Source organism: Siniperca chuatsi, linkage group LG14 (genome assembly GCF_020085105.1).
Source record: "Siniperca chuatsi isolate FFG_IHB_CAS linkage group LG14, ASM2008510v1, whole genome shotgun sequence".
Lineage (NCBI taxonomy): Eukaryota > Metazoa > Chordata > Actinopteri > Centrarchiformes > Sinipercidae > Siniperca > Siniperca chuatsi.
The window spans coordinates 19,063,169-19,075,575 of record NC_058055.1 but is presented as its reverse complement, the minus strand read 5'-3'; the positions used below and the strand labels follow the sequence as shown (position 1 = coordinate 19,075,575).

The window sequence follows — 12,407 nt, the reverse complement described above, 5'->3', positions numbered from 1 at the left end:
AGATATTACATAATACCACATAAGTGCTGCCACAATCTTTCTTTCCTTTTATTATCATATGGCAAGCAATAATCTCTTGCCTTTCAGCCAACATCCATTATAATGTATCACATTTGTATAATATATAGTATAGGCCTAGTACAATCTTGATGCATTTATAGCAGGCATCCCATCAGGGATATCTTCTGCTGAGAGGTGGAAATAACTGGGTACTAAAATGGGGGGCTCTGAATTTCACAGTCCCTCTCCAACAGTCAATAAGCTCCTCTTGACCTTTATGTGCATCAATAATGGTATTTCTGCCTTTTGGAGGAGGATAAGAACTTTAGTTCATCTTGAGACAGGAGTATTTCTTCCCCTGTGAAAACTGTTGGCTTAGGATTCAAGTGCTCAGGAGCTCAACCAAAAGCAAATATTGAGACTTAAATGGCAGTGGAGAAAGTGCACAAAAGAGAATTGTTGGGAGAAAGGAAAATGAAAAGAAAGAAAATCAGCCAATGCCTGCTGTAGGTATTTTCCATTCTTCCTTTGACCAGTGCATGAATTAAGGCTTGCCAAGCCACTTTCCTTAGGTTGAATGTCTAACATGACATTGGTATTCAGTGTGTGTCCCACTCTGTATGTCCACCTCTGAGTCATGCAAAATGAACCCTCAGCAGCACTAGGTACATGACCTTCCCTCCAACACCAGCACCGCTTCTGGCTCTCCACATGGTAACTTGTTAATGTCAGAGCTCTCACTCCTATCTATCTCTGTCTCTCTCCCTGACACATACACAGAGGGGAAAAATTTGACCCCTAGGTCTTACAAAATCATATACTATCCCTTTTCACCCTCAAAGGCTTGGGACTTTGGTTCTGACACCAAGGAACAAGTGACCTTTCATTTGTTTGTAATGAACACCAGCCACAGACTCCTCATTCCATGCCTGGCTCCTGGCCTAAGTGACATGTAATGTAGTTTTCTACATGGTATATGACTCAGACAGCTATTGGTGCATAGTTCTAACCTTAGAACATCTAAACAGCCATCAGTTGCTACCTTTTTCTAGAGGCTTGTCTTTAACTAAGAATCAATAGGGTGGAGTTTTGGGGTAAGACCCTGCAACACGCATGAGTCCAGGCTGTTCATTTGGACATCAGAACTGCTTATGTGACAAATACTGGAGAGGACTTCATATTCTCTGGGCCACTCAAGCTTGAAGGCTTGCATACTTAGTTTGGTGACTCATCTAAAATGAACTAGAGGCCTGTGTTGTTTCTAAATGGGTTTCTGCTCTGTGACATTGGTAACAAAGTGCTAAAACAGATGGTTTAAGACAAACCTCTTTGCAGTTCCTTATTTTAATGGCCCTTCTGGAAAAATCAAAAAAATACACTGTTATCACCCACTCATGTATCTGCTTTTAATGTGAAGCCTTCAACATAGAGCAGTGGTGGGTGATAGAAGAATATATTGTTAATACACACTAAAGCACGGATGTCCCGCTCTGCCATAATGGCTAATGGGACACTGTTTGATACATCCCTCAGTGACATCTCTCCATTATCCTCAACCTTGTTCCTTATCTGTTCTCGAAAAGAAAGTACACAGGGTGGTTCTATCCCTGCACCAAAATAAGTGGCAGACAGAGAGCCAGATGGGGGAGAGGAAATGGAAGAAAGGAAAGTGCTTCTACACCAGCTGCTATCCTGAAAAGTGGTTACATTTATAGGAAGGGGAGCAGATTAAAGATGCCGAAACCATTACGCACACATGTGGCCTCTTCTTTTCATGAGACTCCAATGGGTCAGGTGGTAATGACTCCCCTTTCACATTAGAGAGTGTTTATTGGGCCAAACCTGACAAAGGAATGGGATGATCAAAGAAGCTGTCCAGCACTGGCTTTGTGTGTTTGGATGGAGAGTGGGATTTTCTTTGTTTGGCCATGTGTGTGGGCGTGTGTGGATATATACCCAGGCCCTGACGTACTTGTGGGCAGGAATGAAGCTGGGGTACTCTACTTTTTTTTTCTGAAAGTTGTGGCCCAGGGGAGATGATAGCAGTGGAGAAAATAGTAAACAAAGCACAAAATGCTTTGGAGTGTCCTATTGGCTCAGTTGTAGGACACATACTACTGTACTCATATACTTGCAACACCAGGGCTAAATATCTTTCTTGTGCCCTCTTTTCTCATTCTCATTTATTGGATTTGACTATCTGCTCCATGCTATCTAAAAAGTACCAATGCTCCAAATATCAGCATTTATTTGTTGCCTAGCACAATTGTGTGGTCATTTACCATAAAAAAATCACTACCTTCCTTTTTGCTGAGAAAAGGTATTTATAAATTGGATGAAATGGCTCTTATGCATAAGGTGATTAGGATGTGGATACAAATAACATCTTACATAATAATTAAGTATTTGATTCCTTAAGAATTCAAGGCCACTGTGGAGGGCTCTGTAGACCTGCATTGTATATGTGTGTGCTTGTGTGTGTGCATGTATGTGCCTATGGTTGTGCAGGTCTTCTGGGTAAATACATGCAAATAGACATGGCATCATGCAGGAGCACAGAGATAACAACATAAGGAACAGCCTTTGGGTGCTGCTGCCAAAAATATTCCAGTGTGTAATCATTCCCTGACATCACAACATGACTCATATCACAGCCAGTAACACCAAAACATCTGCAACGGCAGGACACATCTGTACAAAGAGTAAATAAGTTGCAAATGAAAACCTCCAACAGTAGAGGTCAACCACACATAGAGACAATGTTACAAAAAGCAAATGACAATGGACCTATCAAAATCTCATGTATATTAACATAAATATCAATTTTGCTCACCTTGTCAACTGTATCATAAGTGTCAAGAGTGACCTTCCATAATTAAAAAATGCATCCTTGAGTTTCTCTGTAAACTGAGGTGCAGTTCTAACATCTCATCACTAGGAGGTGCACTTGTATGAAGCAAAACTTAATCTCCACTTCTCATATTTACAGCTCTCAAGTTTTTCCACTGTCACTATTTCTTGTAAAGCATTTATAAACCAGCTGTAACAGACAATTTAGAACATTTCTCATTAAGCAACCCATACGTAAAATATTGCCAGGGGTCAGACTTGGGCTAATAATAAAACTTGCCCCATAAGGCATAAAGGAGGGGATTGAATTTGTATTCCCCTAGATAGTTGATTTTGTGAAGTTAGTGATGCTTGACTGTGTATCTGCTCAGCTAATTAAGCACAAATCAGCATATGAGACCGAAAACAACGCGTCCATCTACGTCAATCAATTTTAAAACCCCAGAGAAGTTAAATACACGTCATCAACCCTCAAAGAAATCGATAATTGCCTTTGAGCTCCCAAACCCATAAATCGATGCGAGTGATCGGTGAGAAGACTTTACACAGACCTGCATTAAGAGGGGTTTCCCCGGTGGTTTGGGAGGGTATTCCCCCTGGTATGTTTATGCATAGCAGAGATCATTAGTCCAGAATGGTCACCCATTGTCAGAGGAGAGGTGATAATGGCCTACTTACCATATTGACTTCTGATACCATGTCTATGCTGGCTATGTCTATATTCATTCCCACTCCAACCGGAGGACCTGAGACAGATCAAAACAACGGTAAGCAACAGAAATACTGTACATCAGGTGCAGCCTGTATGATTCATTGACATGGGCCTATTGTACAAGAAACGGTTAATAATGTGTGCGAGATGGCAACACAGATTAACACTTGCGAATTTAGCTGTTGTCAGCCGGATAATAGTTTACAGTGTTCATTTCGGGTTGGGATTAGATGCGGTGAAAGTGCTGGTAATTCCCCTAAAAGTTGTTGACACTGAATTACCTAATTATCTAAACGTATTTCCGTCGCAGTGGACACCTGAATTGGAACATGAATATAATCAAGAATGGACACCTATTTGTCTAAAATTCCAACGGACGTGCACTGGGAGTTAACAGCCATCTTTTTACTGTAATGATCTTTCATTCAAATGCTGTATTTTATCGTCCGCATTCATCCTTCAGCCACATCACTCGTGTTCTCGCATTATGTCGGTACTCTGGGTTGTTTTGACACATTTTGCCTCGGCTGTATCATATAAATGTCATACACTGTGGCACATGCAGAAGCAGATAAGAAACGTCTCTTTTACTTTCCGAAATAGCAAACCTAATTGAGTTATCGGTGATTATAGTAGTAATTTAAACACTGTAGGCTACTATTATACAGGCTGACAAGGCGCAAACTCGAACAGAGTTAGTGATAATACGAGTTCATTTACCTCCGAAATCTGGCCTCAATCGTATATCATAACCTTTCAACAGTCTATCCACCGTTTCTTTAACCAAAGACATATTGCTAGGGTCACTGACACCGGCACTATGGAAGAAAAAAAGGAGAGAAAGGGTGCACAGCAGATTTAAATACGAGACATTCTTGAACCATTAAGTGTCCAAGTATTTTCCATGCCGTCTATAACACAGTCACACTTAGTCAAAATGAGTAGAGCATTCTCCGACCCTTTCACTTACCTTTGGGCGCACGCCACGGCCACTACGAGAGGGAACAACCAGCCGCAAAAACACCTCATTCTTCTTATTCTGAACACTGCCATACTTATGTTATGTGTTTGTTTGTTTTTTCTATTCGTGAAGACAGACGAGGTCCAACTTATTCTTGCCAGTGCAGTAATTCCAATGCCGGGCGCATGCGTATTCCCGAACACAACATCAAGAAGCAGCGCTGCTGCTGCTGATGGTAGTGGCAGATGTAGTACCCAGCCACGGAGGAAATTTAAAGGAGAACCAGTTACTCAGGGGCACACGGGGGTCTCCCTGGTTTCTTTACACCCAGTGTGACTGTTTTAGAAGCGGTAATTGTGACGGGGAAGTTGGTAGTTCGAATCCACAGGGGCGAGGTGGAAAATGTGGGTGGAGTTGTCTCTCTCCCTTCGCTCTTTAGACACCCGTCAGCCAACTCATCTAGCTGTCCCTGAGCAAGGCACTTTACCCCGCTGCTCCTGCAGAGGAGATACGTACTCGGGGGATCCCAGCTGAAGTCTGGACTGGACAGCTCCTAGTGTAAATGTATGTAACTTATTGAGCGCGAAGCAGAGCAGTACAGCGAGCATTCAACTTTACTTTAGTTTCATGAATCAATAGGTTTTCAAGTTGACCACCAGCCCAACCTTTCACTTCATAAAGTGGAATGTATATGTGAAACAATAATGAGATCAATAAAGCTCATATTGTCTATTATACGTCGAAATATATCTGCATTTATTTTGTGTTTATTGCAAAATATTGATATTGATCAGTGACATCAGTCCCTCCGTGTATGGGTGTGAACTTGCACGTGTCGCAGATACCGAACAAGGGAGATAAAACTGTTCTTGTAGCTTGTAGTTTTGGTGAGTACTGTCAGGTGGGTCTGCCTTGCTCAGCTGAGGGAACAGAACAGATTCACACTTTGCTCACTCCTTCAAAAAAAAGGGGAAAAAACCCTTACTATAAGTTGGCGACTCTGTCCATGGTTCTGACATTAGTGATTTCAGTCACCCCTCTCTCTGACTCTGTCCATTGTGCTGAATGTGCTCCCATCTCTCACTATCGCCTTTTCTCCACACAAAAGGAGGGTTCCGTGCGATAAATGCATCCCTGCACCAACAGTTGCTCACGCATCGATCTCCACGCATTCGGGCCTCTGAGGAAAACGAGAAGCGTGGCTTAATACTCCGTGAGGCGCGGTGCCAGTACCTCGGGTTGGAAGCGGGATGAATGGAGCAGAGCAGTATGCACCGAAGCCTACACTCAGCGGTTCTTTCGCAGCCATGGACGCTTGTGGCTCCACGCACTGGTAAGCAGGATGTGCGCCACTGTGTAAACTCGGACACGAATCGTCATGGATATGGTGGGATCAGAGGCGGATGCTAGAGCAGTGAGCCCTGTGCAGGAGTCCTACAGCAGCTTTACTGCCTGAGAGAGGAGGGGAACAGAAGTGGTCCTACCAGGAAGATGCTAAATGTACTGTACTGTAAAAACACAAGTAAAAATGATGATTGCCCATAATATGACCCTAGTCATGTTGAGATTTTATTGATTTGTTCACATTAAATATTGGAATCCATTTTATTACTGAAAATAATGTCAAATTCTGCACCCTATTTGACCTGATGGGGGTGCTGTAAAATGTGAAGAATTTAAAAGTCAAATTAAATGCACTTTGAATTGAGTAATAATCAATGTTTTATTTCCAGTCCCATTGCACACATTGGTAATGTATCCACAGGGGGTTGATATGAAAATGTTGAGAGACAAAGATGAGTTTGGCAGCTGCATTTTTGGCTTTTGATTCACTTTATAAGCCCCCAGACTTCAAAAATTCAATTAAAATGTATGTAAAATATATTTACAGTATCTTGCATCTGAATTTTTGTTGCATTATCAGAGAGGTAACAACAAAATTTGGGGCAGTGCCTTGTTTAGGGATTAAAAAGTTGCTCATAATATGTTTCTTCAAATATCTTAATGCACATACAGTACATGCACAGATTTCGCCTAAGGAAGCACAAGCAAGTTTGTACTCTTTTGGAAATGCAGTTTGTCTCTGGCACAGAGTATGTTGTCATGGTTTTCCAGTCTGTTTCCCTTGGCATAATAAGTGATATTGCAGTTTTAAAATTAATGCACCTACACAGATTATTTGGCCCCTGCAAAGCTTTGAACACTCACATATCAAAGTCTTTAATGTCAGACATCTTTTGTAGCTGATAATTGGCAACGTAATATGGCCCACCTCAGTGGCAGTGTTTGTAATTGTGATATAATTACTTGAGAGCTTAAATACTTTTTTGATACAAAAAAACATTACATTGTCTCCTCCATGTAAATAAGGTATATTTTGCCAATTACAAACCACTGTAGATAAGTTATGTCCATTGTGTTGTCTTTCCACCTGGAAACTAGTAGAAATTGATGAACATGATTTATTTATTTGGCATTTGTTAAAATTAGTAAATCAATTTGACACACACTGATTTTAAGTTTGCCATCCTTTTAAACTCAACAATAAGCTATCTCTTCAATACACTGCCATTATTTTGTGAGCAGGGGTTTTCAAGACGCTGGCTGGAACTGCAAGAACTCTGATGTGTTCCTGAGGAAGTGCCTATATCTGCTCCTGGGCATGCATTAGGATCAGCATCATGGATTACACCCATGACATTTGGTACATCTTTTCCTAATAGTGGCACCATGTTTTATATCAATTATGTAATCAACCAAAGAAAACGCTTCAAAGTTGTTTTCATGCAAGCAAATATTTTAGTGGCTGTCATGAAAAGTCAATCCATCTAAGTAATGTACAAGTTTGGTTGTGTGGCACATGAAGGACATAATCACTATCAATCAAGGGTTTACATATCGTGACCTCTTTTTGCATGCATTTTATATCTCACTAATATTCATTAGAGGGCGAACAGATGGTGGAACCATGGAGCGCTTCGCCAATCACAATATTGTGAGTATAAAAAAAGGACTAAGTTGTATTGTAACCCTTCAATGTCAGTGTTCTTAATGCCTGATTTACTGAATTGTTTAACATTCCCAAAAGGGCTTTAGCTCTCCTCTTTTTATCTCTATCTATGTCTTTCTGCATCTTTGCACTGAGAGGAATATAATGACTGCTTTTCTGAGCCCCTCACCAAAACACCATGCATTTCTGCCAGCACAATATTCAAGTTGTCCTGTGCTGATGAATAAAAAAGGATGTCCCCAATGTCTGAAAAAAGGCATTTGTGTTGTTTCATGTCAGTAAACAGGAGTTTGTTTGCTGGCATCTTGGCAAGATGATGGAAAAAAGTGAGTCCCCACATTATGACTCTGGAAAGACTTTTTTTGTCCCCACATTGTGAGTAATAGAAATAAACACACACATACATATTACACAATTATAAAATCTTCAAAGTAACGTTAATGCTTCAATAAGGATCATTGTGAAACATAGTGTAGTTATTCTTTTGGTGCTCAAATATTTGGAGATTTTGATTCATCCTCTATCATTACATATTTCTAAAAAAAGCAATTTCGTTACAGGAACAGTTTCATATTTTATATGACGTGGAGTTTATCCATGTTAAGTGGTGTGCCTATTAATCTATCTCTACCCACCACATGTCTCATTTAGGAATGTTTCCTCAATTAAATCTTGCTAAAGCTATTGTAAAACCTTGCCAAATATTGTCAAACTAATAAAGTCAGTGCAATCAGCTTTTATTTATTTACACATTTCAGGCTTGTCCAGAGGGAAGGTGGTAAGGGAAGAGGGTTGATTACCATGCAGCGCTTAATAAACCTCTACAGCTTGTGGTCTTACTGTGGAGTTTGCACCTGGTCTGTTCTCAGCAGGTAACACCTCCCATGAATTGACTGTCTGATATCCATCCAGCCCCACAGAGATGGAGAGGCAACATGCCAAAGCACATGGCCAAAATACAGTGGCATCATTTCACCCACTTACTGTCATGACATAGTCATGACAGTAAGTGGGTGAAATGGCCATCAGCACTGTGGAGATACAATAAAATATATACATAAATGATGGTTTTATATTTTGTTTTACATATCCATATGGTAAGTGTGTATGTGTGTATCCATTTTGCTTAAAAATAACTCATAAAGGTGCATTTCAGCTTAGTTGTGAGATCAAAAATGACTAAACATAGCTTCAGCAGTTAACTTACATATCATTTATAGTTTAATCAAACACAATTTGTCAGCCACAGATGAAAATTGTACTTTGCCTTTCCCTGTAATTAAGATACCTCTCTGTATTTCTCTTTTATGTGTACTGCAATTACAACATTGACATTGCTGATTAGAGCCCCTTAACTCAGCAGGAGAGCTCTATTAGAGGCCTGTGGAAGGTTTAACTGATGGCCTTCTAATTATTGACAAGGTGAGCATTTAGATCAGTGAGACACAAAAAGATGTCTGAAAACTGACAACCAGCAAAGTGTAGTGTAATTATAGCTGACTAGGAAATGATTGATTTAATTTATTAATTTACTTTTTGCTCAAGACACTTTTTTTCTGGACAGGAAATATACCTAACCACATACTTACAGTCAGGCAGTGGTGGTGGAAATGTTCATATCCTTTGTCTCACTTATAGCTGCAATACTACAATGTAAAAATACTCCATTACAAGTGAGAGTCTTGCATTCAAAATCTTACTCAGCTAATAGTAAGTTAGTATTACCAGCAAAATGTACTTAAAGCATCAAAAGTACAATTACTCATTATGCAGAGTGGCCTTTGTCAGTGTTAAATTATTATATCTAACATTTTTGGATCAGTGGTGCAATTTTAACTACTTTAAATGTGTTGGGTAGTTTAATCTACTGAATAGCAATGCATCATATTTTATAAACTCAGTTGTAAATTCCTGATTTGCAAGTTAACTAGTGACTATAATTTTCAAATAAATTTAGTGGAATACAAAGTAATATATTTGCCTGTGATATGAAATAGAAGTATAACGTAGCACGAAATGCAAGTACAGTACTCAACCTGAGTACAAGTACCTCTAAATTGTACTTAAAGGACAACTACAGTTTAATACAACTTGGGTTTTATTTTCATAGCTTTGGTAATTCTAATAGGTTCTATTGTTTATGATAACATTGTACTCACTAAAGTAATTGTTGAGATTGCAGAATGCGGTGACAATGCTAAAACCGGCTTAATCGGGCAACAAATAAGGGAGATAGACAATCAGAAAGGTTGTAAACAAGCTGGCAGTTTAGCCAGACTATCTAAACCACTTTATTTGGAAGTAAGACAAAAAATTATCTCCCTAACGATCCCTCATTGCACAGGAAAACAGTCAGTGTGCACAACTATGGTAAGTATGGAAGTCAGTCTGTGAACTGTAATGAATGTTTTCGACAGTTTGGGTTGTTATTCTACTGTTTGCCTTTGTTTATTTCTTTGAAATAAGTTTGACTATCATGCCAGCTTGTTTACAACCTGTCTCGGAGCAATTACTTTGGAAAGTTGTGATAATAACCTTGAGAAGTGATGGGTAGAGCATTTGAAATAAAACCCAACCCAAGTAAAGCCCCTGAAAACTTGCTTTCAATTCTCAAGTATTTCTGTACAACATTAAATAACAACAAATTTTGAAGAAAAAAATAATACATACAAAGTTAACATTCAAAAACTCAACTTATCTAATGACAACATCTCATTAGATTTTGATTCAAATGTTGTTAAACTCTGGTTCACAGACACTCACATGGTGTCACATGGTGTGACATTACCATGTGAACAGATAAAAACTCTTCTAACTTTGGCAGAATTTTTTGCGTTCATGTATGATCCCACCACTCAACATAAAAAGCTGATTGAGAAACTGTGTTTATATAGTCTTTAAGTATAGTACTTAGGTAAATGTACATAGTTACATTCCACCACTGTAGTGCTGTGGCATATAGTTGCAATGTGACCTATAATGTAGTCTTATATCTCCTGTAGACAAATAATACTTTTCCATGCTAAACAGATTCAATTAATACAAGTAATTATTATACAAGTAATTTTTATATTCATGATTTCCCAGCTCATCCGAATGTCATTCTATATGTGATAAATCAGAAACACACTCATCAGTCTTCCACTGAATAATCAGGATACCACAATTTATTTGGCTTATTTTCCTGCATCAAGGCTGTGATGATCTGACACTTTCACCAGTAATTACATGACCGTCACCATACCACATAGACCCATAGTCCACCATGGTACCTACAGTGGTTGCACTCCATCCATCACTGTTCACCTTTACTGGAAGCAAAATAGCCCATCAACATTGCCTCAAAATGCCCTTGGATGTGTTCTGGACTACAGGGTTTCCATGCAAGCCCTGGCACCACCAGAGGGCTGCTGTTGGCCAGGATCTAAACCTGTCCCAGGCAAAATGTCACGGTGGTGGTTCTGACCTCTGAAGTGTTGATAAGCAGGACAAACGAAGTCCATCAGCCAGCCTTTATGCCTCATTACTTCCCTCTACCAGAGGAGGCGCCACCTGCTACCTCTTCAAGGTTGCGGTGTCCTTCCCTGCCTAGCTACCACCAAAACAGCAGATAGTTGGCCAATTCTTTGCCTACCTTCACTCTCTCTCTCTATCTCTTCACCTCTCCCTCACTCTGCACCTGACAGACGTTGGTGATCACTGCCAGAACTGCTGACAGGAGTCCAGGGTGAGTGTCAGCTTTAGCCACAGTTGGAACCGGTGGAAAGATGGAGGGAGTGATGGAAGGAGGGAAGGATTGGAGGATTATTTAAGGACCTCTGCCAAAAGCCCCTCTTTTGGTGTCTTGGCATCAGAAGTGATGATTTAGGCGGTGAAACAGGAGGATGCCACCTGCAGATTACAAAGATCAAGATCTACTGTAACATAGTGAGGCCTAAACTTGATGTCATTCAAAGTGGCACTTTGGTTTAACATGGGATATCAGCTAGTTAAATAAGGGAGACCTTCTTTTATAGAATATACGTATAGTATGTAGATAACACAAAACTGAGATCTATTCTCAAATGTTTTACTGGACATTTAGTTAAGAACTCTTTTCTGAAAGTGTTTTTTTTCCTCTTCAATTATAAATTGAAGACAGTCAAATGGTTCATTATTAAGTGATTATAATTATGGAGTACAAAGTTTTCATTGAGATTTTTTTTTTCTTAAAGTTAACCAATCCCTGTATGTATTCAGGTGAATAAATTGCAACCTTGACAGACAACCAGCTGTTTTGACCAGGTCAAGCTTAATCGGATTAACTCTGTTTGAAGACACAGCTCCGCAGAGTTGGCCAAGAACCACCTCTGCAGGCTCGCCGACTTTAACTTGACATTGATTATTTTTCCATAACTTCAAGTGGTAACCATAGAGACTGAATACTAACTCTCTATTTTTACATCTGTTAAAGGAGGAATATCATATGCATGGCAATGTTTCAGAATATCAGCACAAATTTAGCATCAGCTAAATTATTTGTATGTTTTTTAATAATGACACAAGTGTTGAAAGAACAAAACATTTAACTCAAAGGATGCATGGCTTCTCTTCTGCACACCATGGCAGTTTAGTATGTACGTGTATGTGTACCTTTTGTTATTCTCATTAACTTTTAAGGTTGAGTTTCAGACTTCAGAGTCAGGATGTTTTTGTGAAGTGGTCATTGTGGCCATTCCAGGGGGCTTTGTTTAGTAAATGTCATTAACTATAATGAGAAATTAAATAGGGTTTCAGAGTTTTTCATATTGACACAATTTCCTAGACATCTGACTGTCTTCACTTTTGCAATGATAAAGGGAAGTGTTATTGTGATGCAATCATTAATGAATTTC

At 39.5% G+C, this 12,407-nt stretch overlaps 1 protein-coding gene and 1 long non-coding RNA gene across 2 annotated transcripts in view; one reads left to right on the top strand and one right to left on the bottom strand.

The window, feature by feature from the left end:
* LOC122888596 (gamma-aminobutyric acid receptor subunit beta-2) overlaps positions 1-5,633 on the bottom strand; it is a 64,809-nt gene extending 59,176 nt beyond the window's left edge. The window contains exons 1-3 of the mRNA XM_044223230.1: positions 4,533-5,633; positions 4,283-4,380; positions 3,529-3,596 (exon numbers count right to left, since the gene is read on the bottom strand). Coding sequence (XP_044079165.1) covers positions 3,529-3,596; positions 4,283-4,380; positions 4,533-4,615 — 249 coding nt within the window. The 5' untranslated portion in view covers positions 4,616-5,633. The remainder of the gene's footprint in view (positions 1-3,528; positions 3,597-4,282; positions 4,381-4,532) is intronic.
* On the top strand, positions 3,430-6,407 carry LOC122888597. Its single transcript, XR_006380732.1, has 2 exons — positions 3,430-3,617; positions 5,632-6,407. It is a non-coding gene; the product is annotated as an uncharacterized LOC122888597 (long non-coding RNA).
* Positions 6,408-12,407: the final 6,000 nt, after the last annotated feature.